Genomic DNA, 27,920 nt, shown 5'->3' with positions numbered 1-27,920 from the left:
GATACGACTCTTCTTCAAAACGAATTGTTCGTGGCTGAATTTCAAGCCAAACTATTTGAATTCTTAGCAAAAACCACGGACCCTGTCGAGGACCCAAGGTTTACATGGATGGCTACTAAACGGTTTTATCAGAGACTTTACATCTTCTTTTGCATCTCACCTCAATAAGGCCAGGAATCACAGAATCAAGTTATTGGAGAAAAAAATTACTCAAATAATGTCAGCAATGATTTGAGGGTGGTTAAACTGGAAATTAATGATTTATTCACAGGATGTACTTTGAACAACTGACAAGGCCAACATCCCCGTCATTGGCAAGAGAAAGATCTCTGCCGCATAAGGATCCGTAGTCGGCGAGTGGGAAAGCTGCCGTTACCATCAATATTACCTGCCAACGTGCAATCATTGGACAATAAATTAGACAAGGTACGATCACAAATATCCTACCAACGGGACATCAGAAACTGTAACATCTTATGTTTCATGGAATCGTGGCTGAATGATGACATGGATATTCAGCTAGCGGCATACTTCACCGGCTAGATAGAACAGCACACTCCGGTAAGACGAGGGGGGGTGGGGTCGGGATTTTTAAACAACAGCTGGTGCACGAAATCTAAGGAAGTCTAGATTTTGCTCGCCTGATGTAGAGTATCTTATGATAAGCTGTAGACCACAATATTTGAGTTTTCATCCATACTTTCGTGGCTGTTTATTTACCACCACAGACAGATGCTGGCACTAAGACCACTCTCAGTCAGCTGTATAAGGAAATAAGCAAACAGGAAACCGCTCAACCAGAGGCGGCGCTCCTAGTGGCCAGGGACTTTAATGCAGGGAAACTTAAATCACTCTTACCTAATTCCTATCAACATGTTAAATGCGCAACCAGAGGGGAAAAAAATATAGATCACCTGTACTCCACACACAGAGATGTATAAAAAGCTCTCCCTCTCCCTCCATTTGGTAAATCTGACCACAATTCTATCCTCCTGATTCCTGCTTACAAGGAAAAATTAAAGCTGGAAGCACTAGTGACTTGGTCTATAAAAAAGGTCAGATGAAGCAGATGCTAAACTACAGGACTGTTTTGTTAGCACAGACTGGAACATGTTCCTGGATTCTTCCGTTGGCATTGAGGAGTACACCACATCAGTCACTGGCTTTACTAATAAGTGCATCGAGTACATCGTCCCCGCACTGAGCTAAAGGGTAGAGCTGCCGCTTTCAAGGTGCAGGACTCTAACCTGGAAGCTTATAAGAAATCCTGCTATGCCCTCCGACGAACCATCAAACAGGTAAAGTGTCAATACAGGGCTAAGATTGAATCTTACTACACCGGCTCTGACGCTCGTCTTATGTGGCAGGGCTTGCAAACTATTATAGACTACAAAGGGAAGCACAGCCGCGAGCTGCCAGTGACACGAGCCTACCAAACGAGCTAAATCACTTCTATGCTCACTTCGAGGAAAGCTGTTCCGGACGACTGTGTGATCACGCTCTCCGTAGCCGACGTGAGTAAGACCTTTAAACAGGTCAACATACTCAAGGCCGCGGGGCCAGACGGATAACCAGGACGTGTGCTCCGGGCATGTGCTGACCAACTGGCAGGTGTCGTCACTGACATTTTCAACATGTCCCTGATTGAATCTATAATACCAACATGTTTCAAGCAGACCACCATAGTGCCTGTGCCCTAGACCACTAAGGTAACCTGCTTAAATGACTACACCCCTTTCGGTTACTGGCCCGCGGCTAGGCTACCTGCCGCCCAATTTCCATTAAACTAAGACAACTGGTGTGATATCATTGTACCTGAAAGTACCTGAAAAACGAAAGATTCTTATAGTTGATGTACAGCACTACAACCAATAGGAAGGCCAAAGAGACATGGGCTCCAGGATGATGTTACCCTAGGTACAGATCTAGGATCAGCTTCCCCTCCCCAAATCCTAACCATTAGCAGGGAAAATGCTAAACTGTCCCAAGAGCAGTGTCTATGGGCAACTTCACCCTAAACCGAGATGTGGTAGTGTGGACTATGGTGTCACACCCCCTCTATAGTTTTGGCAAACCTTGAATGAGGCACCGTGTCACATCAAGGACATTAGACAGAAGTCATTTGCATCAGTTTGGTCCTCATTTCATCTAATTCCAGATTGCCACTCAGCCAGGCAAGTTAATGTGCACAGTCACACACAGGTTTGTCTACTGTTGACTTTGGAACAATACCAGAAAGAAGCAAATTCACTTCCACCAGAGACCTAAACATGAAGCACGAGTACATTACACATTCCTTAACGCAACCTACAGAGAATTAGACGTGTACTGAAATAGCCAGAACACATGAACATAGACAAGCAAAGTTAAATCCTCAGAAAAACACAATTTAACAGGTGAATTTATTTAGAGATCTTTTCTAAAACAATTAGTTATCACATCATTCAAAGTTGTGAGGCAGCTTCCAGAAGCAGTCAGTCAGCTGGAATGTATGCCTAGCCCATGGAGATTGAGTAGGGGTATGTGTGGAAGTCAGATTAAGTGTGCAAAATCAGCCAGAAGAGCACACGTAACCATAATCATGCGCAGCTGAACCAAAGCATGCCCCTGCACTATACAACACTGATATTGGCCTTGTTCCAATGCTTAGAAAACACCATTTCTGCTTCTTCCCTTTCCTTCATTTTATCGAAGATTGGTCAAGTGAGGACAAGGTTTCCACTGCATTGTTTCAAGCCAGTACTACTTAAACCTAATAAAATTCAAGGAAGGGCAGGAGGGAAGAAAACATTTATGTATTAGAACAGGCACAGTCTGGGTTAGGTGCTGCTTATTCTCACAAAACAGCCTTGTGTGGTTTCAACTTGCTTGAGGTAGAAGTTGTACCTAAACACAGCTCCTAGATCAGATAACCCATCCTAACCTGAACCATAAGGTGGATGAAAAAGTATTCAGCCCATTTCAATGCTTAGTAGCAGCAACTACCATTTCAGATTCCCAGTTTAGATCAAAGCACATAAGGAAATGGGTTATTGCATAAAAAATAAAAAGGACATGTGGAGAACCCAGAGCAAACCTACTCTACAATGAGATGAAGAAAATAGGAAGTACCAGGAGCCAACTGTTTCCAGTGGTTCCATTCACTAAAAGGAGTACCATTTGGCTCCCAGGGCACAAAAACTTCCTCAAACATCTTGAGGTTTATGGCATCAGTCTTCATCTCATTCTAGAAGCTTCTGTCCTTACCGAGGTGACAGAATGGCAATGAGGTCACAGGGGTGAGGGGTAAGGTTGTTTCAGTGAAAATGTCCATGAAGTCTAGTGGAGCTGAACAGTTTGAGGTAGAAGTTGCCCTTAACCACAGATCTAGGATCAGATTACAACACACCCAATCCTAATCTTAACCATAAGCATATAAAAAAAGGAAAAAAGTGACCCAGGATCAGCGTTTTGGGGCAACTTCGACCCAGCTGAACAACGTGCAGAGGAAAGAGGGGTCGTCTCCAAGGTGTCTCAGAACAGCAATTTCTAAACATGCAACAGAGCGACAGTTTATCTGCTGCGAGACATGAGGTTGGGGAAAATGTGAAGATTAGACTGAAGGGATGACAATAAAGTAAAAAGAGTAGTAACATAACATGTTCCAATAGGTATTGATTGCATTGTCCACAAGTTCTGTCCACTCTAGGGGCACAGGTTCTTCAAGACCAAAGTTGATTAAATGTTTCAGTCTCTCTCCGAGGTGTTCTCATCCTCTCTATCGTTCTCTGCTTCTCTCGCCTGTGATGTCCGGTATTACTGCTTGGACAGCTCGTTGGAAAGCCAGTCCAGTCCTTCATACAGTCCTGTGCCCTGCGTTGCACAGGTCGCCTGCACGTGCCACTAAGGAGGAAGAGTGAGAAAGAAAAACATTGAGGAGTGTGCGTGTATGTCTATGCCGGAGTTTACACGGGCGTGAGTGAGACTCACCACTCTGCTGCGGAGGCTCTGCAGTCCTAGTTTGTCCGTGAGGTCGCTAACAGCCATAGCGTTGGGAAGGTCCTGCTTGTTAGCAAACACCAGCAATACTGCTTCTCTCAACTCATCCTCCTGGAGCTGGGGGGGGGGGGGCAGAGTGATTAGATCGCTAGTTTGGGATACTGAGTTTCAAAGCTTATTCACCATGTGCACAGGACACAAGAGATGTAAAACAGTACAGAGTAATTATTACCTTGAGAGGGCGTTCCCAACAATGCAGTGATAGAATAACGTCATAGTTTATTGTAAAAGGAACACAAGTATATACACGTCAGTGCCAGTACCTTATTCAACGTGCAGGTACAAGAGTGGTTAAGGTGGGTTTATACATAACGCGACTGGTAGTAGACTGTTCAAGCAAACAGGGCTGAAAAAGTGACTGGTAGCATGAATATATAAATACTTTTGGTAATATACCAATTATACGCATAACCGTTCAAAAGTTTGGGGTCACTTAGAAATGTCCTTGTTTTTGAAAGAAAATCACATTTTTGGTCCATTAAAATAACATCAAATTAATCAGAAACACAGTGTAGACATTGTTAATGTTGTAAATGAAAATGCTGGAAACCACATATTTTTAATGGAACATCTACATAGGTGTACTGAGGCCCATTATCAGCAACCATCACTCCTGTGTTCCAATGGCACATTGTGTTAGCACAGCTGATAACTGTTGTTCTGATTTAAAAAAGCAATAAAACAGGCCTTCTTGAGACTAGTTGAGTATCTGGAGCATCAGCATTTGTGGGTTCGATTACAGGCTCAAAATGGCCAGAAACAAAACACTTTCTTCTCAAACAGGACAAGGACCAAAAGCACAGCTCCAAACTATGCAAGAACTATTTAGGGAAGAAGCAGTCAGCTGGTATTCTGTCTATAATGGAGTAGCCAGCACAGTCACAGGATCTCAACCCTATTGAGCGGTTGTGGGAGCAGCTTGACCGTATGGTACGTAAGAAGTGCCCATCAAGCAAATCCAACTTGTGGGAGGTGCTTCAGGAAGCATGGGGTGAAATCTCTTCAGATTACCTCAACAAATTGACAACTAGAATGCCAACAGTCTGCAAGGTTGTCTTTGACGAAAGTCTTTAACGAAAGCAAAGTTTGAAGGACACAATTATTTAAATGTAAAATTATTATTTATAACCTTGTCGTCAATGTCTTGACTATATTTCCTATTCATTTTGCAACTAATTTCATGTATGTTTACATGGAAAACAAGTAAATTTACAAGTGACCCCAAACTTTTGAACAGTAGTGTATACACACACGTAAACAGGGGTAATAGTGACCAGTAACAGGATAAATACTAACGGTATTGGCAATCAATCTACAGCAGCTTAAGGAAGTAATACATCTAATTAATAATCATTTTAGCAGCAGTGTAAGTAGTGTCTGAATGGGTAGAGACCTGTGGATGGGCATAGAGTCAGTTTGGATGGTCTGTGGGAGAGGAGTAGTCGTTAGCCATTTAACAGTTATGGCCAAGGGATAGAAGCTGTTTAGGAGTCTGTCTGAGCTTTGATGCACCAGTACTGCCTGCCGTACGGGAGTATGGAGAACAGCCCATGTCTCAGGTAGCTGGAGTTTTGGGCAATTGTTCCCCCGGCTGGCATATATGTCCTGGGAGCTGGGCCATCCGCACCACCTTCTGTAGGGCCTTCCGGTCATGGGTAGTAGAGTTGCCATACTAGATGGTGGTACAACCAGTGCTCTCAATAGTGCAGCTGTAAAAGTTCCTGAGTATCTGAGGGGCCATGCAAAACGTTTCAGCTTCCTGAGGAGAAGAGGTGTTGCCGTGGCTTCCTCACAACCCTTCTGGTGTGAGAGGACCATGTTAAGTCCTCAGTTATGTGGACACCGAGGAATTTGATGCTCTTGTCCCTCTGCACTGCAGCCCTGTCGATGTAAATGGGGGTGTGCACCCCCACCAAGTTGCAATGTCCAGTCAATTCTAAATAAACAGACCAGAACTACATACCATACCAACACTAAATATACCTATTAGCTGGCTACATATTATACATAGAGTAAATATTCCTACCTAGGGCTCTAAAGTGCAACTAATTTGGTTGCACAGGAGACTAAATATTTTGCTCTGATCAGGAGTTTTATTTTGGGAGCACTGTGTGAAAAACCTCCCAGATAATCATTACAACAATTAAGCTTTGATGTACTGTTGTTTCAGAGTGCCCTAGAGAAACAAATGTGTGCAGATTCATAAGAGTCATGGGTGCACCATTACTGCAGCGCAAATGGCTTCATTTCTAGACCAACCAGGTCGAAAGATCCGGCCCATATTACCAGCTCAAAATGTATCTTCCCAGAGCGCATTTCACATTGATAAATCATGTCGCGGGTCATTCTAAAACTACTCGCACGTTGACGTTGTTAACCATTTGTTACACTTTGTTCAGCCATGTTAACTCAATGGCTATCTAGCTAACGAGAGTAGAATACTACAAAGCAGCATCAATGAATTAGCCAGCTAACTTGCCTAAATATTCTGAAATAACGTTTTTCGGGTGGGATAAGCTTGAAATGGGCATGGTCTAATTGACTCAACCACCAAAAACAACCAACGAACCAGAAAAATCAGTAGTTATTTCTGATTGTTTCTTAAAGTTAACTGGCTAACTCATTGATCCGCTTTGTAGTATACCCGTCTGGTAACTTTACCAGTATATCCAGATATTTGTATCAAACATTTTAGCTTTTATAATAAACTAATGTATTCACAATAGTGATGCACCGATATTACATTTTTTTGGCCGATACCAATATCTTCCCTGCCAAAAAAAACCGATACCGATTTAACATTTTTGCAGACTTTTAAGCATTCTAGTACAGTTAAATAGTTAACACATACACATGGACGCAGCGGTCTAAGGCACTGCATCTCAGTGCAAGAGACATAACTCCAGTCCTAACTTCAAATCCAGGCTGTATCACATCCGCCCGCGATTGGGAGTCCCATAGGGCGGCGCACAATTGGCACAGCTTCATCCGGGTTTGGCCGGGGTAGGCCATCATTGTAAATAAGAATTTGATCTTAACTAACTTGCCTAGTTAAATAAAGGTCACACGCACATGACACTGACCAAAGAGTTATTTTGTTGGCATTTACGCATGTCCCCATTTTTTCTTTCACTTACTTGCTGTGCTGTTTCGTCGCTTATTTGTTCAGTCGTTTCATTCTCAACCAGGATTGCAATGGAACGCCGTTTGGGTCTTTGCATGTCAAAAGAAGATACGTAAAATAACACTACTTGACGTGTCACATAAGCTTGTTGACCAAGGACCTGAATATATGAATGCACGTCACATAATTTAACACATTTTTTACGTAGTTATTACACTATCACTCGTATTTCATATGTCACAACGATTCGATACGTATGCTGGTAGCAAGCTAACTATATAGCTAGGAGTCATCTAAAATAACCCTAATTTACAAGACAGTTCTTATTTGATTAATGGTGGTCGGACACATCTATGTGAAGCTAGCCACAATAAGGATTAGCCACAATAGTGGACTTTGCAGTTAGCCTTCAAAATAAAAGTATGACAATTCTACTATTTGTATTAATTTGATTCACTGTCAACTATATACTTTTATTTTGAAGACACACCGCAAATTCCACTATTGTACCTTATCCTTATTGTGGCTAGTTTCACAATACATAACCAAGTCCGGTCAAGCCTCAGTAGCCAGATGAAGCTAGCTGGCTGCTTATAACGTTAGCTTTGGGCAACAGGGTTAAGTGGCTGGCTAGCTATTTATTTTCATGAACTGAATTTAAATTTGAATAGGCGAACAACAAGTGAGAATAATGAAAATGACTGCAGTTTCCACAAGTCATTGTTTTCAGGCTGGTTGTATTGGCACTAGCTAGGTATCAAGCTAAAGCTAGCTATCCCAGAAGTTGCGGTCGAACAAATTATGCTTTATTACCAAATAGGTATTGTAAACACGTTTCGTGGCCGGTATTTGCTTGTTTGCACAGCTTTGACAGTGCTACTGTCAGCCCTCTCCTGTATTCCCTGTACTCCCTGTTCACCCACGACTGCGTGGCCACACACGCGTCCAACTCAATCATCAAGTTTGCGGACGACACAACAGTGATAGGCTTGATTACCAACAACGACGAGACGGCCTACAGGGAGGAGGTGAGGGCCCTCGGAGTGTGGTGTCAGGAAAATAACCTCACACTCAATGTCAACAAAACTAAGGAGATGATTGTGGACTTCAGGAAACAGCACAGGGAACACCCCCCTATCCACATCGATGGAACAGTAGTGGAGAGGTAGTAAGTTTTAAGTGCCTCGGCATACACATCACAGACAAACTGAATTGGTCCACCCACACAGACAGCATCGTGAAGAAGGCGCAGCAGCGCCTCTTCAACCTCAGGAGGCTGAAGAAATTTGGCTTGTCACCAAAAGCACTCAAACTTCTACAGATGCACAATCGAGAGCATCCTGGCGGGCTGTATCACCGCCTGGTACGGCAACTGCTCCACCCACAACCGCAAGGCTCTCCAAAGGGTAGTGAGGTCTGCACAACGCATCACCGGGGGCAAACTACCTGCCCTCCAGGACACCTACACCACCCGATGTTACAGGAAGGCCATAAAGATCATCAAGGACAACAACCACCCGAGCCACTGCCTGTTCACCACGCTATCATCCAGAAGGCGAGGTCAGTACAGGTGCACCAAAGCTGGGACTGAGAGACTGAAAAACAGCTTCTATCTCAAGGCCATCAGACTGTTAAACAGCCACCACTAACATTGAGTGGCTGCTGCCAACCCACCGACTCAACTCCAGCCACTTTAATAATAGGAATTGATGGGTAATTATATCAAATATATCACTAGCCACTTTAAACAATGCTACCTAATATAATGTTTACATACCCTATATTATTCATCTCATATGTATACACTGTACTCTATATCATCTACCGCATCTTTATGTAATACATGTATCACTAGCCACTTTAACTATGCTACTCTGTTTACATACTCATCTTATATGTATATACTGTACTCGAGACCATCTACTGTATCTTGCCTCTGATGCTCTGTACCATCACTCATTCATATATCTTTATGTAAATATTCTTTATCCCCTTACACTTGTGTGTATAAGACAGTAGTTTTGGAATTGTTGGTTAGATTACTTGTTGGTTATTACTGCATTGTCGGAACTAGAAGCACAAGCATTTCGCTACACTCGCATTAACATCTGCTAACCATGTGTATGTGACAAATAACATTTGATTTGATTTGTATCTTTTTTGAAACGCAAAGACCCAAACTGTGTTCCATAGTATGTATGACGCTATTATTGTATAACTCCGGAAGGGCAACATCTAAAAATTAGCGCACTTGATAGTGTGTTCCGGTGCTAGACCAGTTGGCGACAGCCAACATCATCCACAACACAGAACGGTTGATTGTCAAGGGCAATGAATTCCATCATCTTGGCTTTAATGGATTTTGCCTTTTGAGTTGTCACACTGAAATTCTTACTCTTTCAAATGACTGCTCGATCCACACAGCAGACATTGTGGGCTAGGTTAGGAATGCTGTGTTGCGTTGCAGGTGTACCGCAACATTTTACATGGCGCCATTACATCACGTACATACGATATATAGGTATGCACGTCATCTTTGACATCGGCCAATACTGATGTTGGCATTTTTAGCTAATATCGTCCGATTCCGATATGTTCACCGATATATCGTTCAGCTCTAATTTATAATGTTACATATTCGTTTCTAGGGCACAACAGGTGTCAAGAGCAGCTCAAATTAATTTAGGCCCAATATAGGCTCTATCTGAATTACAAAAACAAAACATTTAAATGACATTTTCAGGTGTTCCTAAATGTCACATGGTGCTTCTAACTTTTTAAAGATGGGAGCACCAGTGTATTTTGTGAGCACCAATATTTTTTATTTTAATCTAGAGCACTGTACCCACCATTTTGGAGAGCTCCTCTGCAGACTCCGCCACTCTCTCTCTGTCGTTGCTGTCTACTACAAAGATCAGACCCTGAGGGAGGAACACAAAGTCAGAGCAGGGCAGGGACAGTCAGGAGGATGCCCGGAGGCATTACATAAGAGGAATAAGAGAGCAGGCTGTAGTGTAGCCTCCCTGGTTTCCTTTTGGTGCGTGAGTTTACCTGTGTGTTCTGGAAGTAGTGTCTCCAGAGAGGTCTGATCTTGTCCTGACCACCCACATCCCACACTGTGAAGCAGATGTTCTTGTACTCCACCGTCTCCACGTTAAAGCCTGTCACCCACACACACCATTAAGGGACTTAAACAAATAGACATTTCTAATTTCCAGTGTTGAAAAACAATTGTCACCTTGTAAACTTTGAGGGTGTGTGGTGGACTGTATGTATGCATGTATTGGGTTTAAATGTCACTCCCACAATTTATGGATGTCAATATTAGGCTACATACAATGTGTACAAAACATTAGGAACACAGAGATGCTGGCCCATGGTGACTCCAATGCTTCCCACAGTTGTGTCAAGTTGGCTGGATCGAATGTGGGTGGAGAACCATTCTTGTTACACACAGGAAACTGTTGCGAGTGAAAAACTCAGCAGCGTTACAGTTCTTGACACTCAAACTGTAAACCTGGCACATACTACCATACCTATTTCAAAGGCACTTAAATATTTTGTCTTGCCCATTCACCCTCTGAATGGCACACACAAACAATGTCTAAAAGGGTTCAAATTCCATCTTTAACCTGTCTCCTCCATCTACACTGATTGAAGTGGATTTAACGTGACATCAATAAATGATCATAGCTGTAATCTGGATTCACCTGGTCAGTCGATGTCAAGGAAAGAGCAGGGGTTCCTGTTTTGTACACTCTGAATGTGATTAGTGACTCCAATATACCTAGCTATGGTGATCATCAACAAAGGTAATTCGAGTAGGAACAGTTGAAGAGTTGAGACTGGAGGGTGAAAGGTGGTGGGTGTGACAGTGTGTTTTACCAATAGTTGGAATGGTGGTCACTATTTCTCCCAGCTTCAGTTTGTACAAGATAGTGGTTTTCCCTGCAGCATCCAAGCCAACTGAGAAAACACAAACAACGTTATGATTAAAATAACGAGATCTCATTCGCACATACAACTAACTGCAAGCATGAGCGAGCAATCACAAACATGTCTACACTGTCGCATTGACACTTATTGACTGTCCAAAACGATACAGCTGTTTGAAGATACGAAAATCCACCATTCAAATGACAGATAGCTAGCCATTTTAGCTTAACGTTAACTAGAACTAACAAACTACTCAAAAGAGAAACTCCTCAAAGAAAAGATTGCTGGAGTAGATAGGTATGTGTTAGCTAGTTAGCTATGAACTTTCTGTAAGTTAGTTGACACAATGAACCAAAAAAAAGTTTTTTTATGACCAGCACTGTAGATGCGCAAAACAACTTCACCAGCATCATAGCATGAATCGTTGTGACATATGAAATACGAGTGAGTTAAGTTAGCTAGCTACAGTAATGTAGCAGTTAGCAACACTAACAAATGTTTACTAACGTTACTTTAATGTTAACGTAGCTAATTTGTTACCGTTACTATTGAATCTTCAAGCTACATCTTTTGGGTCCAACGAATCAGTTTTTCTTCATTTTTCTTTCTTCAATAAAGACTCAGCTGACACTTACCCATAAGTATTCTCATCTGTTTCTTGCCGAACAGTCTGGTAAAAACTGACGAGATGAGAAGCCCCATGTTGTGAGTGAATGTCCAAATTTTAAGCAAAGCTTTTCTAAATTATTGTCGTTGTTGAGACGAGGCGTGAATCGTTATGTTTGTGACACCCAAAGCAAGAATCGTTAATTTCTGTCCTCTGATGCTGCTGCCACGTCCGGGCCAACGTGGAACTCCCGACGTCATCTATTTGACTCAACTTTATTAGTTATACAGTGGGTTCAATGTAGTGATGGAAATTAAACAGCAATAATATTAACGCACTAATGCAAGACCAGTTGTCTTGACAAACATTATCGTAAGTAAAACAACTCTGCATTTACGGGTTCGGCCGATCCAACACTACTCATTTGTATCACATAAAAAAATGAGTTAAATGGTAACTTGTTCACACTGCTTTTGCCAGCCAGATGCAGTTCAATTGTGTGACACCAGATGTCCTTACAATACGGTTACGCTGTTATTGCAATGCGAACTAATGTCACATCAGATTGACCCTCTGGTCAGTATTTCCCGAGGAATAGTCGATGTACTGCATGTATATAGAAGTACAATAGTATGTGGACAGTATGTGGTTAAATTAGTGTATTTGGCTATTTCAGCCACACCCGTTGCTGACTGTTGTATAAAATCGAGCACACAGCCATGTAATCTCCATAGACAAAACATTGGCAGTAGAATGGCCTTCCTGAAGAGCTCAGTGACATTCAACGTGGCACTGTCATAGGATGCCACCTTTTCAACCTGCTAGAGCTGCCCTGGTCAATTGTAAGTGCTGTTATTGTGAAGTGGAAATGTCTAGGAGCAACATTGGCTCAGCGCGAAGTGGTAGGCCACATAAACTCACAGAATTCTTCTGTCCTCGGTTGCAACATTGACTACCAAGTTTCAAACTCCCTCTGGAAGCAAAGTCAGCACAATAACTGTTTGTCGGGAGATACATGAAATGGGTTTCCATGGCCGAGCAGCCGCACACAAGCCTAAGATCACCATGCACAATGCCAAGCATCAGCTGGAGGGGTGTAAAAGCTTGCCAACATTGGACTCTGGAGCAGTGGAAATGCGTTCTCTGGAGTGATGAATCACATTTCATAATCTGCCAGTCCAACGGATTAATCTGGGTTTTGCGGATGTAAGGAGAACAGGAGAACGCTACCAGCCATAATCCATAGTGCCAACTGTAAAGTTGGGTGGAGGAGGAATATTGGTCTGGGTCTGTATTTCATGGTTCGAGTTAGGCCCCTTAGTTCCAGTAAAGGGAAATCTTAACGCTACAGCATACAATGACATTCTAGACGATTCTGTGCTTCCAACCTCGTGGAAACAGTTTGGAGAAGGCCCTTTCCTGTTTCAGTATGGGAATGCCCCCATGCACAAAGCGAGGTCCATACAGGAATGGTTTGTGGAGATCGGTGTGGAAGAACTTGACTGGCCTGCACAGAGCCCTGACCTCAACCCCATCGAATACCTTTGAGATTAATTTGAATGCAGACTCCCAACATCAGTGCCCAACCTCACTAATGCTCTTGTGACTGAATGGAAGCAGGTCCCCACAGCAGTGTTCCAACATCTAGTGGAAAGCTTTCAAATAAGTGTGGAGGCTGTTATAGCAGCAAAGGGGGGACAAACTCCATATTATTGTCCATGATTTTGAAACGAGATGTTCGGCAAGCAGGTGTCCACATACTTTTGGTCATGTAGTGTATATAATTCATCATTGGTTTTTAAATGTTGAAGTGTGAGGGATGTCATGTGTTTGTTTCTGCAATGGGCAGGGACCAATGTCACACATAATAGAGATTGTTTGAACTTGCACTCACGACGTGCACACACACGACAGCTGTAGAGCACATCAGACTAACTGAGAATATTCTGTGCAATAGTTGTGCAAAACTTGAGACTTCTGTGTTATCAGGAGTGTGCTGCCCCAATCAATCCATCACATTTATTTTATAAAGCACTTTTTACATCCGCAGTTATCACAAAGTGCTTATACAGATACCGAGACTAAAACAAGATCAAGCAATGTGGAAGCACAGTGGAAAAAAACTCCCTAAAAAGGCAGGAACCTAGGAAGAAACCTAGAGAGGAACCAGGCTCTGAGGGGTGGCCAGTCCTTATCTGGCTGTGCTGATGGAGATTATAGCGTACATGGCCATTAGCCTCCAGTATTTATGCTGCAGTAGTTTATGTGTCGGGGGGCTGGGGTCAGTTTGTTATATCTGGAGAACTTCTCAGCCTCCAGTATTTATGCTGCAGTAGTTTATGTGTCGGGGGGCTGGGGTCAGTTTGTTATATCTGGAGTACTTCTCCTGTCCAATTCGGTGTCCTGTGTGAATCTAAGTGTGCGTTCTCTAATTCTCTCCTTCTCTCTCTCGGAGGACCTGAGCCCTAGGACCATGCCCCAGGACTACCTGACATGATGACTCCTTGCTGTCCCTAGTCCACCTGGCCGTGCAGCTGCTCCAGTTTCAACTGTTCTACCTTATTATTATTCGACCATGCTGGTCATTTATGAACATTTGAACATCTTGGCCATGTTCTGTTATAATCTCCACCCGGCACAGCCGGAAGAGGACTGGCCACCCCACATATGCTCTCTCTAATTCTCTTTCTTTCTCTCTCTCGGAGGACCTGAGCCCTAGGACCATGCCCCAGGACTACCTGACATGATGACTCCTTGATGTCCCCAGTCCACCTGGCCGTGCTGCTGCTCCAGTTTCAACTGTTCTGCCTTATTATTATTCGACCATGCTGGTCATTTATGAACATTTGAACATCTTGGCCATGTTCTGTTATAATCTCTACCCGGCACAGCCAGAAGAGGACTGGCCACCCCACATAGCCTGGTTCCTCTCTAGGTTTCTTCCTAGGTTTTGGCCTTTCTAGGGGGTTTTCCTAACCCACCGTGCTTCTACACCTGCATTGCTTGCTGTTTGGGGTTTTAGGCTGGGTTTCTGTACAACACTTTGAGATATCAGCTGATGTACGAAGGGCTATATAAATAAATTTGATTTGATTTGATTAAGGCCAGATTGTTCTACAAGATGTTGAAATGTTCATAGATGGCCAGCATAGTCAAATAATAATCACAGTGGTTATAGAGCGTGTAACAGACACCTAGGGCTGCTAACCTAGTATCACAGTCTACTATCACAGAGAAACGTGTTAACCGGGTATTTAGAGTAAACAATGTTTTTTTTGCATTTTAGTATTTCTCCTCCTTTCTCCTGTATTTGTGTGTCCCATAAAGAAATAACTTCAATGGCCCCATATTCTGGAATCTCCAGGTTATGTAAGGATGCATTTCCCACTCTGGCCTTTTCTAAAAATCTCCAAACCTGTATGAGTCATGGTTCATTGACAGGCAAAAGAAAGCCATGCACGGCATTCCTGTCACATGCCGTGGGGCTTTTCGTTGTGCAGGTAAGTGGACACGTGACAGACTGGTCCAAGGTGCAGATATCTTTGTGCCATGGGCGGGGCCGTCTGTTAATAACCCACTCAGATTTATGGAAAGAATCATATCTTTTGTGCTGTGGACCACATGGATAACGCGTTCTTTATTTCAGGCTAAGGACAGGTGCGGCTCATTCACTATGGATCCTTGGAATGGAACTTTGAGTAACGACCAGGTATGAAATATTTTTCTACTGATTAGTGCAAGTAAATTGATGTGTATCCTAAACCTATTTACATTTTAGGTATATCTATAGGCCTAGTGGATCCATACAGAGGTCCATACAGAGCTGCATTGGTGCTATAAACCCAGGCTCAGTCTGTTTTATATAGTAGGCTATTTTAACACACTATTGAATTGATTTTAATGTTCTTCCTTTATTTAGATCACTGGTCTCTCGACTGTGTACCTAGTATCTCTGTCTTTAAGGTAAGCACATCTGACTTCAAACACCCTTAGGCTATCTGTGACACATGGATGTAAAGTGTTGCATTCATGTTGGCTAGGATTTGAGGACATTTAGGTCTAGCTGTTTCTACATTTATCTGCTCTTAAGTGTAGTGAAAATAACTTTACCTATGTGTTTTCAAATCAAACAAATTTATAGTAGGTTAGTCTAGAACATATTTTAGTTTGTTGTTGTTGAAAATGATGACTGGCAAGCTACACCACTGAGAAGTTGACTTCACGTGTCAAGTCATAATAACACGGTTGGCCTCCCATCTTTTCAGATTCATATTTCTTCAGTGTTGCCAGTCAGACCAGTTGAGCAACCTGACATGCATGTTAATAATGCAATGCTGAATGTATCCTAACTCATCATAGCCTGGGCCCATAGAAAAATATAAAGCACTATGTTTCTATGTCTAACCATAGCTCGTTACACCACTACCATAGTGCAATGTAAGCCTGCATAGCAGATGAGGAGTTTGTTGCTTGGCTGCAAAGAACCGCTTGATTTGTTACGTTTATTTTGGGTCAAGTTTTATATATGTAATTTTTGAGGCTACCTTGTTCTTTTTCTTGACTTCTTATATTTGAATGTATGTAGCCTATATCTGATTGCAGAGGAATTGAGATGAGTGAGTGATTTTTAAGTTGTTAGCTTCCCATTTCAGCACCTACTCGGCTGGACAGCTCCCCCTTTTTACTAAATAACCTCAACCAAGACCCCTCCACAGTGTGTGTGTGTGTGTGTTTTTGGTTTTACTATCCTTGTGGGGCCCAGAAGTCCTCACATGGATAGCAAAACAAGGACAATTCTGACAAGTGGGGACATTTTGCTGGTGTGTGTGTGTGTGTGTGTGTGTGTGTGTGTGTGTGTGTGTGTGTGTGTGTGTGTGTGAGAGAGAGAGAGAGTTCATGGGCAGTGTGCTCAATTAAATCCATCTACGTCAGGCATACCTGCTAGTTAATCCGATGGTTTATTGGTCATGGTGTAGGCTTACAGTACATTACATTTTATATTGGATTTTATATTTCTTTATTGTATTTCATGGGTTTCTGTTTCAATTTGATTGTAATTATTCTCCATCACAACCTTTGAACATGCTGAATGAAATGATTGAATGTTATGTAATAGTGCTATAATTTTATACAATCAGTATTGAGGTATTTTACTTTCTGCGTACAGCTTGATTGGGAGTTTTTCAGTGCTGGTGGTTTCCATCGCAAGGAGGAGGCACTTACAAGAACAGGTGGGTGGATGAGAAGAGAATATTTGATTGTGTGTGTGTGTGTGTGTGTGTGTGTGTGTGTGTGTGCGTGCGTGCGTGCGTGCGTGCGTGTGTGTGTGTGTGTGTGTGTGTGTGTGTGTGTGTGTATGTTTGTGCGTGTATGCTTATGTGTACCTGTGTGTGTGTGAGTGTGATAATGCAACTTAGTTATTGTAAAAATGATTTCCAAGGCGGTGCTTGGCTAAATATCTGTCTACCAGGCTCACTCAGGATGTAACTACCTGAACATTGCAGGTAGAATAGTCATGAATAGAGCTGACATGATTCCTTACTCTAAATGTCTTTTTTACAAAACATAATCGTTAAGTTTCCCGAAACGTTGTGGCCAGATGAACGTGGCCCAGGCTACTCCCTCACTGTCTGCCTGTGTCTATACTCCCTCATTGAGGCAGAACTATAGGACTGTGTGCTCTATCAACTCTTGCTAAAGTCAGAGGAATATTCTAGTAGGGTCACAAAGGCTGGCTGGACAAAGGGACAATAATAGCTGAACTATAGAACAGGGAACGAACAGTACCAGTACAAACTATTTACTGAATGTCCATGGAGTCTAAACATACAATAACCCATCCAGAGCACTGTCAGAAATGTTGGTGATGGGACCAATGTGACCTTTGACACAGTCTTACAGACACTGTAACACCACGGCTATGAATGATATCAAGTCTATTCCCACCTACCTCAAGCACATTAGACAGGCTATATTCTGTGGCTGTTGATGTACAATGTTGTTGTCATTTTCTTTTAGTTTTGTTAACACGCGCCTGTGTCTCTCTAGGTGAATCCCCTGGTCCAGCTGGCTGTAGCTGATCTGTTGGCAGCAGCCACCTTGATGTTCACCAACGCAATGAATGAGACCGACAGCTTCACCGACAGTGTGCTAATCTGTAAACACCTACTGCCTCTGTCACTGGTGAGCCAGCCTACTGTGGTTCTTATTTGCAGGGATGGTGCACTATAACAATCCTCAACTTAGAATGAACGTTCTGTAGATACAATCGAGTTCAATTTTGTACGTGGTCTCCTTAAAAAACACTCTACAGCTTTGAGACGCACTACAGATCTATGAATTACTTGAAATGTGGTTCATAAAAATAGTAGAATGCTTGTGTGCTCACCTCTAGACTGAGGTATAGATAAGGCATAGATACTGTACATAGTCTGTCTTTGAGTGCTGCAGTGCGAGTGATCCAACTTTAAAAGCATTTTAGTTCATGTTTGTTTAGACTTCACATTCACATACTAGCAGATGGCTGTGCAGGGCAGACAGAACACACAGTACATCTGGGGTGGAGGAACTGTTCTAACCTGTGTTATGTCATGGAGCATGACATTATGCTCTGTCGTTTATAGAGACAGAGTGTGAAGAAGCAGTTTTACAGCTTGTCCTTTTCTATTACAGATCTTTACCCGGTGTGCTTCCTGTTCTCGATACTTTACTGTGTGTTTTTTGTCTATACATTTAACTGTGTGTGTGTGTGTGTGTGTGTTTGTGGGTGTATGGTGTGTGTGTGTGTGTGTGTGTGTGTGTTCTCTGTTCCAGACATTTTACTGTGTGTCGTTTCTGCTGGTGATAGTGTATGCCTGGGAGTCAAAGCAAGCTGTCGAGAGATGGAGGGAGAGACCAAGAGAGGAAGAGGTGAGGTCCCAACCCTCCACCAAGGGCACACACACACCTCGACTTGATTTGATTCATTCTAAAATCAAATATCTCTCTCTCCCCCAAGTCCCAGTGTAGACGAAGGGTGGTGGTTTTGCCTGTAAATACACTTGTGTGGTGAGTCACTATTTAATTTCCAACTAAAAACGTCCCTGGCTTTAACCAAACTGATCTGCGTAGTGTCTTAAAAGCAGCATATGTCCCTAACTGTTTGTGTGTGCGATGCCCCAACAGGTTTACACCGTTGGTGATGTACTTTGCGTACACAATGTCTTTAGTCCTGACCACAGCGGACTTGGTACCAGCCGCACACGGGACAGCAAACAACAGTGAAGTTAGCACATACTGCACCAGGTGTGTGTGTGTCTTTGTCAAGATTTTATCTTATGATACGAATGAGTGAAAATGTAGATACTCTTGCGAAACAAATCGTATGAATGAAATGGATTCCTTATCGCACGTCTCTCTGTGATTGTGTTTCCTCCTAGCTGTATCCTCTTCTTGCACGTCTGGAGTGACCACTGCTCAGATATTGTGAGTAAATAGCTGGTTCCACCTGGGCTGTATCTGTGTGTTTATGAAGGGACTGGAGAGCATATTGAATGAGACCTTGTTTTGTGTTTCAGGAACAGATCCATGACATGATCATGCGATGCTTCCTCTTCTTCAGTGTGATACTAGTGTTGGTGTGCTGCACAGTAAGTACCAGACATCTTCACTAGTCTAGCATACGACACGCAATACAGTTACCATATCAACATGGGTTCATTTACAGTAGTTTAAGTAGTTTACAACCAATGTAATGAAGAAGGATGATCATGAAAATGATGAGTGATGATGTACTGTACCTGTGCAGGTGGTTTACTACAAGGTGGACAGCTTGTATCGCAGGTACGAGGAGGGACTATTTCCTGTGGAGGGAGATGCACGTTCAAGGAAAAGACTGAGGGGTGTGTTCTCCACTGTTCGCTACATGATTGTGGTTATCATCTTCTGCTGGACGCCAGGTACACAAAGTAATCCCAACACACACACACACACACACACACACACCATAGGAGGCTGGTGGGAGGAGCTATAAGAGGACGGGGTCATTGTATTTTTTTATTTTTTTTATTTCACCTTTATTTAACCGGGTAGGAAGGTTGAGAACAAGTTTTCATTTACAATTGCGACCTGGCCAAGATAAAGCAAAGCAGTTTGACACATACAACGACACAGAGTTACACATGGAGTAAAACAAACATACAGTCAATAATACAGTATAAACATGTCTATATACGATGTGAGCAAATGAGGTGAGATAAGGGAGGTAAAGGCAAAAAAAGGCCATGGTGGCAAAGTAAATACAATATAGCAAATAAAACACTGGAATGGTAGATTTGCAATGGAAGAATGTGCAAAGTAGAAATACAAATAATAGGGTGCAAAGGAGCAAAATAAATAAATTAAATACAGTAGGGAAAGAGGTAGTTGTTTGGGCTAAAATATAGGTGGGCTATGTACAGGTGCAGTAATCTGTGAGCTGCTCTGACAGTTGGTGCTTAAAGCTAGTGAGGGAGATAAGTGTTTCCAGTTTCAGTGCTTTTTGTAGTTCGTTCCAGTCATTGGCAGCAGAGAACTGGAAGGAGAGGCGGCCAAAGAAAGAATTGGTTTTGGGGGTGACTAGAGAGATATACCTGCTGGAGCGTGTGCTACAGGTGGGAGATGCTATGGTGACCAGCGAGCTGAGATAAGGGGGACTTTACCTAGCAGGGTCTTGTAGATGACATGGAGCCAGTGGGTTTGGCGACGAGTATGAAGCGAGGGCCAGCCAACAAGAGCGTACAGGTCGCAATGGTGGGTAGTATATGGGGCTTTGGTGACAAAACGGATTGCACTGTGATAGACTGCATCCAATTTGTTGAGTAGGGTATTGGAGGCTATTTTGTAAATGACATCGCCAAAGTCGAGGATTGGTAGGATGGTCAGTTTTACAAGGGTATGTTAGGCAGCATAAGTGAAGGATGCTTTGTTGCGAAATAGGAAGCCAATTCTAGATTTAACTTTGGATTGGAGATATTTGATATGGGTCTGGAAGGAGAGTTTACAGTCTAACCAGACACCTAAGTATTTGTAGTTGTCCACGTATTCTAAATTAGAGCCGTCCAGAGTAGTGATGTTGGACAGGCGGGCAGGTGCGGGTAGCGATCGGTTGAAGAGCATGCATTTAGTTTTACTTGTATTTAAGAGCAATTGGAGGCCACGGAAGGAGAGTTGTATGGTATTGAAGCTTGCCTGGAGGGTTGTTAACACAGTGTTCAAAGAAGGGCCAGAGGTATACAGAATGGTGTCGTCTTCGTAGAGGTGAATCAGAGACTCACCAGCAGCAAGAGCGACCTCATTGATGTATACAGAGAAGAGAGTCGGTCCAAGAATTGAACCCTGTGGCACCCCCATAGAGACTGCCAGAGGTCCGGACAGCAGACCCTCCGATTTGACACACTGAACTCTATCAGAGAAGTAGTTGGTGAACCAGGCGAGGCAATCATTTGAGAAACCAAGGCTGTCGAGTCTGCCGATGAGGATGTGGTGATTGACAGAGTCGAAAGCCTTGGCCAGATCAATGAACACGGCTGCACAGTAATGTTTCTTATCGATGGCGGTTAAGATATCGTTTAGGACCTTGAGCGTGGCTGAGGTGCACCCATGACCAGCTCTGAAACCAGATTGCATAGCAGAGAAGGTATGGTGAGATTCGAAATGGTCGGTAATCTGTTTGTTGACTTGGCTTTCGAATACCTTAGAAAGGCATGGTAGGATAGATATAGGTCTGTAGCAGTTTGGGTCAAGAGTGTCCCGCCCTTTGAAGAGGGGGATGACCACAGCTGCTTTCCAATCTTTGGGGATCTCAGACGACACGAAAGAGAGGTTGAACAGGCTAGTAATAGGGGTGGCAACAATTTCGGCAGATAATTTTAGAAAGAAAGGGTCCAGATTGTCTAGCCCGGCTGATTTGTAGGGGTCCAGATTTTGCAGCTCTTTCAGAACATCAGCTGAACGGATTTGGGAGAAGGAGAAATGGGGACGGCTTGGGCGAGTTGCTGTGGGGGGGTGCAGTGCTGTTGACCGGGGTAGGAGTAGCCAGGTGGAAAGCATGGCCAGCCGTAGAAAAATGCTTATTGAAATTCTTAATTATGGTGGATTTATCAGTGGTGACAATGTTTCCTATCTTCAGTGCGGTGGGCAGCTGGGAGGAGGTGTTCTTATTCTCCATGGATAAGAACAGTTAGTGTTGCAGGAAGCAAATTTCTGCTTGAAAAAGCTAGCCTTGGCTAGCTGCCTGTGTATAATGGTTTCTAGCTTCCCTGAACAGCTGCATATCATGGGGGCTGTTCGATGCTAATGCAGAACGCCATGGGATGTTTTTGTGTTGGTTAAGGGCAGTCAGGTCTGGGGAGAACCAAGGGCTATATCTGTTCCTGGTTCTAAATTTCTTGAATGGGGCATGTTTATTTAAGATGGTTAGGCATTTAGGAAGGCATTTAAAAAAAAATATCCAGGCATCCTCTACTGACGGGATAAGATCAATATCCTTCCAGGATACCCCGGCCAGGTCGATTAGAAAGGCCTGCTCGCTGAAGTGTTTCAGGGAGCGTTTTACAGTGATGAGTGGAGGTCGTTTGACCGCTGACTCATTACGGATGCAGGCAATGAGGCAGTGATCGCTGAGATCTTGGTTGAAGACAGCAGAGGTGTATTTAGAGGGCAAGTTGGTTAGGATGATATCTATGAGCGTGCCCGTGTTTAAGGCTTTGGGGAGGTACCTGGTAGGTTCATTGATAATTTGTGTGAGATTGAGGGCATCAAGTTTAGATTGTAGGATGGCTGGGGTGTTAAGCATGTTCCAGTTTAGGTCGCCTAGCAGCACAAGCTCTGAAGATAGATGGGGGGCAATCAGTTCACATATGGTGTCCAGAGCACAGCTGGGGGCAGAGGGTGGTCTATAGCAGGCTGCAACGGTGAGAGACTTGTTTTTAGAGAGGTGGATTTTTAAAAGTAGAAGTTCAAATTGTTTGGGTACAGACCTGGATAGTAGGACAGAACTCTGCAGGTTATCTTTGCAGTAGATTGCAACACTGCCCCCTTTGGCAGTTCTATCTTGTCTGAAAAGGTTGTAGTTTGGAATTAAAATTTCAGAATTTTTGGTTGTCTTCCTAAGCCAGGATTCAGACACAGCTAGAACATCCGGCTGGAATGGAATCAATGAAAGTGTACCAAACAAATATAACACATGGAAAAGTGTGTTTTACTCCATTCCAGCCATTACAATGAGCCTGTCCTCCGATAGCTCCTTCCACCAGCCTCCTCTGATACACACACACATTGTCTGCGTGTATCTCCAACCTCCTATTTTTTTTTCCTGTCCCCAGCTCTTCTTCTGGTTGTCCTGTCTGTGATGCCAGACATACCTGAAGAGAAGCTCTTCCCCCTCTATGTTATACAGGTCAGTATTTCTATACAACTATCTCACTGCTGACTGCAGACATACATAGCCCTAACAAGATGCCATCACCCAGAATGAGTTGCCCTTTCCCCTAGAGAGCGTTCTTTAACTATGTCAAATTAATAATGACACTAGATAAGCACACATAATGCATTATCCTTACCCACTGGGCACAGATGTAAATAAAAACTAGACATTGAACTGACTGACATTTGGTTGAGTTGTCAACTAACGTGAATTCAATGTGAAATCCACAAAAAAAGTCAACGTGTCATTGGATTTAGGCAAAAAATTGTGTGAAAATAAATACAGATTTTCTTTGGTTGGGTACCCACTATACTCCATCTTGGTGTCGCTGCAGGCGGTGACGGTGTCGCTGCAGGGCTGTCTGAACAGTGTAGTCTACGCCTGGAGACGACCAAACTTCAGAGATGCTGTGCTTGGAGAGAGGATGCCCCTGCTCAGCCAAGACGCCCCCCTGTCCTTCTTCGATGAATCACTGAGGGGGCCGCCAGAGTGACGGAAGAGGAAGCGAGACATTCCACTCGCTAGTTTTTTCTGGTTCATATACAGTCAATAAACTTAACAGACCAAACCCAGCTACTAATGCAATGGTGCTATGGGAGAGCCACCCCCTTAAGGAGAAAGGGACTGACCATTGGTCAATGGTAAACGGCCTGAGTGGGACATCTCATCTATCCACCATTTTTGGGGCGCCCTTGAAGCCTGACCTCGAGCCCTTAACCCCGACTCGAGAGATGCTGCTGGTGGAATTCTCCTTCTGGCCCAGATCTAGAAAGAGTTTTCCCTGCTCAAGTACTAACCTTCACCATTGAGGAAAGCGATTCAACACTGGCCTTAGATCCGTTTCTAGGGAGAACTTCATTCCTCTGGAGCCAAGACAATGGAGTTTACGATGTACTTATTTTACTGTTATTTATTCTGAAAAGAATCTTCAATGCTTTCCTATTCCTTTTTTAGTACCGTGTTCTTTCTGTTAGAAGGGTTGATAAGGTGATTATTATGATGAGTTGTAGAGCCAGGTGGGCCAGAGAATAATAGAAGTCAACAGGATATGACAATGATTCTCATTTGATTAATTCATTGATTAATATGGTTTACAAAGCACTTCCTTAAGGGTTGGGGGATGGGCACCTTTCCCAATTTCCAATAGATAGCTAGAGTTACTACGGCAGGAATTGTCTACAACATAGCAAACAATGTAACTAGCAAGCATAGCAAGTTATCATTTGTACACATTCACAGGCTTTTGTATCAGGTTGTAAGTCACTCTGGATAAGAACATCTAATAAATGACAAACATGTCAATGTAAATATAGTATCACCCTGAACAAACTGAAGAAAGACCAGGGGTATGTTTTTTATTCTATCATTTGACATCAATGATGCCTTGATTTTGGGGGGGCATTTAGCACATTTCAGGTCTGCTGAGCGCAAACTTGAATGTTGTGAAAATTCTGTGCATCTTCCAGCATGCATTTAGGGTGAACACTGAGGCTGTACTCGCTTTAAGTTACAGTTTTAACAGTGGCCAAGGAGGCTCCTGTTGCTATTTGATCATAATATAGGCCTACCAGAGTGGCCTACCATGAAAAACAATGGAGAAAATGCATCCCATAATGCATGGAAATAGCTGCTCTATCATTCAGCCTACAGTAGCAGCCAATGTGTGGTTCTCAGCGTAGGCCTACATTCCGTGAGACTTTTGAAAAAAACATGCAGGGCTTGACATTAACCTGTTTATCCACTTGTCCTTCAGACAAGGTGACTGAAAATGTTGTTGTGTTGTTTAATTCAAGAAACCAAATCAAATGCATTATTATTCTTATACCATTATTACAGAGAATCAGACAAATTGTGCTACCCTCTGCCTATTGGCTACTACGCTTATTCATGCCTGTCTCAAATTACAACACTGCCCCTTTAAGACAAAAAAGCTCTTTATTTGACTAGCTTTTCAGAGATGTCTAGAAATGTTGACATGTTGTGCTCTTGTAGGAAGGAATCACTCTCCTATTGCTGACTGCACATTATCTATAACTGGGCTAATAACTCAAATCGTCACAATTGCCACAGTAAAGGGAAACGTTGATAGTGTTAACTAACAGGGAAAACGTTACAAAGTTGAGTGAAGTTCAATCTCCTGCTTCTCTCTGTGGGCTGATATTTCTTCTGTGCTCTGCAAGGCAGTCCTGGGGGAGCTGCGGGGCAGTGTCAAGCTACTGCGCGCAGTTTAAAGGGAATACTGTTTGACATGTGTATAAAAGTAGAAAAATACAAATGTGAGTCATTTTGCATTTATTTGTTGACCAGTACTTTATTCTATTTTGGCAAGTATACCTTCTTTTGTGGTCAGTAAAATCCCAGGAGAACTTTTCATAACATGTTGTTATGATGTTTTATCTGTACAATAACTACATTCTTACCCAGTCCCATTCTAGTGATCTTCTCCTCATCTCTTTTATGGTAAGCTAAGGAAAAAAATTGTTTAGTCCTATGGTGACCTTGTATCATAATGACTTCAGACATCAGAGTGCTGAGTCAAGTGGTGACATAGATGAGATAGGATTTTGTGCTGTGTCATGCCCAGTCAGTGTGTGAAAAAACATGTGAAAGTGTGTGATAAGAGAAATGAGAGTTTAAAAGATTAAGGTCACGCATCTTGCTTCGATTCAGCCAGAAGACCATTAGTGAGGTGAAGATGTTGGGCGGTTACGTATTACTCGCAGTCAGCATTCCAATTCATCCCAAAGGTGTACGATGGGGTTGAGGTCAGGGCTCTGTGTAGGCCAGTCAAGTTCTTCCACACCGATCTCGACACACCATGTCTGTATGGACCTCACTTTATGCAAGGGAGCATTGTCATGCTGAAACAGGAAAGGGCCTTCCGCAAACTGTTGCCACAAAGTTGGAAGCACAGAATTGTCTAGAATGTCATTGTATACTGTAGCATTAAGATTTCCTTTCACTGGAACGAAGGTGCCTAGCCCTAACTGTGAAAAACAGCCCAATACCATTATCCCTCCTCCACCAAAATGTATAGTTTGCACTATGCATTGGGGCAGGTAGCATTCTCCTGGCATCCTCCAAACCCAGATTTGTATGTCGGACTGCCCGATGGTGAAGCATGATTTATCACACCAGAGAAGTCCAATTGTGGCGAGCTTTACAACACTCCAGCCGGGAGCTGGCTAGAAACTGCAACTCAGTTCAGGGCAGGGTACTGGGCAGAGGCCGGCTAGTGGTGACTATTTAATCGTCTGATGGCATTGAGATAGAAGCTGTTTTTCAGTCTCTCAGTCCCAGCTTTGATGGACCTGTCCTAACCCCCTCATGGGTCCGTGGCTCGGGTGGCTGAGGTCCTTGATGATCTTCTTGGCCTTCCTGTGACACCGGGAGCTGTAGATGTCCCGGAGGGCAGGCAGTGTGCCCCCGGTAACACATTGAGATGACCGCACCACCCTCTGAAAAGCTCTGCGGTTGCGGACGGTGCAATTGTCATACCAGGCGGTGATACAGCCCGACAGGATGCTCTCAATGGTGCATCTGTAGAAGTTTGTGAGGGTCTTAAGGGCCAAGCCTAACCCCCCCCCCCCCACCCCATTATCATAAGTACCACATACACCCCTTCCCTCACAACCTCTCTCCTCAATCACTCTGCCCCACCCTATCCCTCCTAATATAAACACCTCCCTGCAGACACAACAGTGGTTCAGGTCGAGAGGACACTCTATATTGACACTAAACCACTGTTAATGGTTAGCCAGAGAGACCCAGGGCAGGTACTATATGACGTTTTAGTGGTTGATCAGGACAAGGTGTTATATAACACATCATTTGACTACTAGGTTACCTATACAAAGAGATATACAGACTCAGTCTGTGGAAAATGGAAAGTTTCATAGTAGGTCTTTGTGTTTACCTCCTTTGCCTTACACACTCACTGTAGTCAGAAGGTCAGTGTTGCCATTTTAATTGACATGGCAAGGTACACTTTATAAGGACACATTTTGATTCCCAAATCCCTTATAGCGCTAAGATCATTGGTTGAATATTGACATTCAAAGTATTGTGAACCTCAGCTCCAAGGTCAAGCAAGCCTGACAGAAAACTCTTAGGAAGGCCCATATTATGCAATCTTGGGTGATGGAACCCAAATCCTCAATCCCACATCTGAACTCCTGCCATTTGGAAGGCTCCTCTGCTGCCCCCATTGTAAGACTAACAGGAGGAAATGTTTTTTTGCTGTAGCCATTAGACTGGTCAATGAACTAAGAAAAACATGAGATCTGCCCTGCACCAGCTAAGCACTTAACCCAGACATTAAACACATAATGTATTGTTTGAGCTTTCTATAAAATAAAATAGCATTCTTTACAGTTATTATACAATATTGAAGTATATTCTCCATGGAAATCCAACAAAACATTTTTGCATGGAAACCAAATGTATTGAAATGGAGATTAATTTGCGTTATTGATAACGTATCATAAAGTCAACAGTCATACACATTGGAGCCCAAGGCAGAAAGACCCGGATGCTCTGGGAGAGAGTCGTAGCTTTTCCTGATAACATCTCGACAGCGATAAAAACTATTTTATTGTGTTGACATTCTTCTTTTCTCTATTTTCACCTCAATGTTTAGATGCCAATTGTCCACCTATTCTCTGTTTATTTACTAACAATTGAGCTATACTTTAGATTTCTTAGATAGCTATTTCAATTCTGCTCTCTCTCACTAACTTTAGAGCCATGGAGTAGAGACAATTTATCTACAA

At 43.1% G+C, this 27,920-nt stretch overlaps 2 protein-coding genes across 4 annotated transcripts; one reads left to right on the top strand and one right to left on the bottom strand.

The window, feature by feature from the left end:
• The first annotated feature begins 337 nt into the window (after positions 1-337).
• On the top strand, positions 338-27,070 carry si:dkey-30c15.2 (uncharacterized protein LOC558938 homolog). Of its 3 annotated transcripts, XM_064951833.1 has the most exons (14): positions 338-561; positions 14,161-15,205; positions 15,352-15,414; positions 15,625-15,668; positions 16,873-16,936; positions 17,754-17,888; positions 18,519-18,614; positions 18,703-18,752; positions 18,870-18,989; positions 19,124-19,169; positions 19,262-19,333; positions 19,492-19,642; positions 23,048-23,121; positions 23,483-27,070. In XM_064951833.1, the coding sequence occupies exons 2-14, from the start codon at positions 14,972-14,974 to the stop codon at positions 23,639-23,641; spliced, it is 1,308 nt and encodes a 435-aa protein (XP_064807905.1). In that variant the 5' UTR covers positions 338-561; positions 14,161-14,971; the 3' UTR covers positions 23,642-27,070. The 3 variants fall into 3 exon arrangements, with proteins under 3 accessions (XP_064807905.1, XP_064807904.1, XP_064807906.1); XM_064951832.1 differs by lacking the exon at positions 338-561 and having other exon boundaries at positions 12,035-15,205; XM_064951834.1 differs by lacking the exons at positions 338-561; positions 14,161-15,205 and having other exon boundaries at positions 15,222-15,414.
• Positions 2,372-11,944, bottom strand: LOC135524368 (ADP-ribosylation factor 4-like). The gene is made up of 6 exons (XM_064951838.1): positions 11,734-11,944; positions 11,048-11,128; positions 10,214-10,323; positions 10,012-10,083; positions 3,970-4,095; positions 2,372-3,882 (listed from the first exon to the last, which is right to left on the bottom strand). The coding sequence occupies exons 1-6, from the start codon at positions 11,798-11,800 to the stop codon at positions 3,796-3,798; spliced, it is 543 nt and encodes a 180-aa protein (XP_064807910.1). The 5' UTR covers positions 11,801-11,944; the 3' UTR covers positions 2,372-3,795.
• Positions 27,071-27,920: the final 850 nt, after the last annotated feature.

Source organism: Oncorhynchus masou, chromosome 31 (genome assembly GCF_036934945.1).
Source record: "Oncorhynchus masou masou isolate Uvic2021 chromosome 31, UVic_Omas_1.1, whole genome shotgun sequence".
Classification (NCBI taxonomy): Eukaryota; Metazoa; Chordata; class Actinopteri; order Salmoniformes; family Salmonidae; genus Oncorhynchus; species Oncorhynchus masou.
Note: the sequence above shows the minus strand (reverse complement) of the source record. Positions and strands in the feature narration are given on the sequence as shown.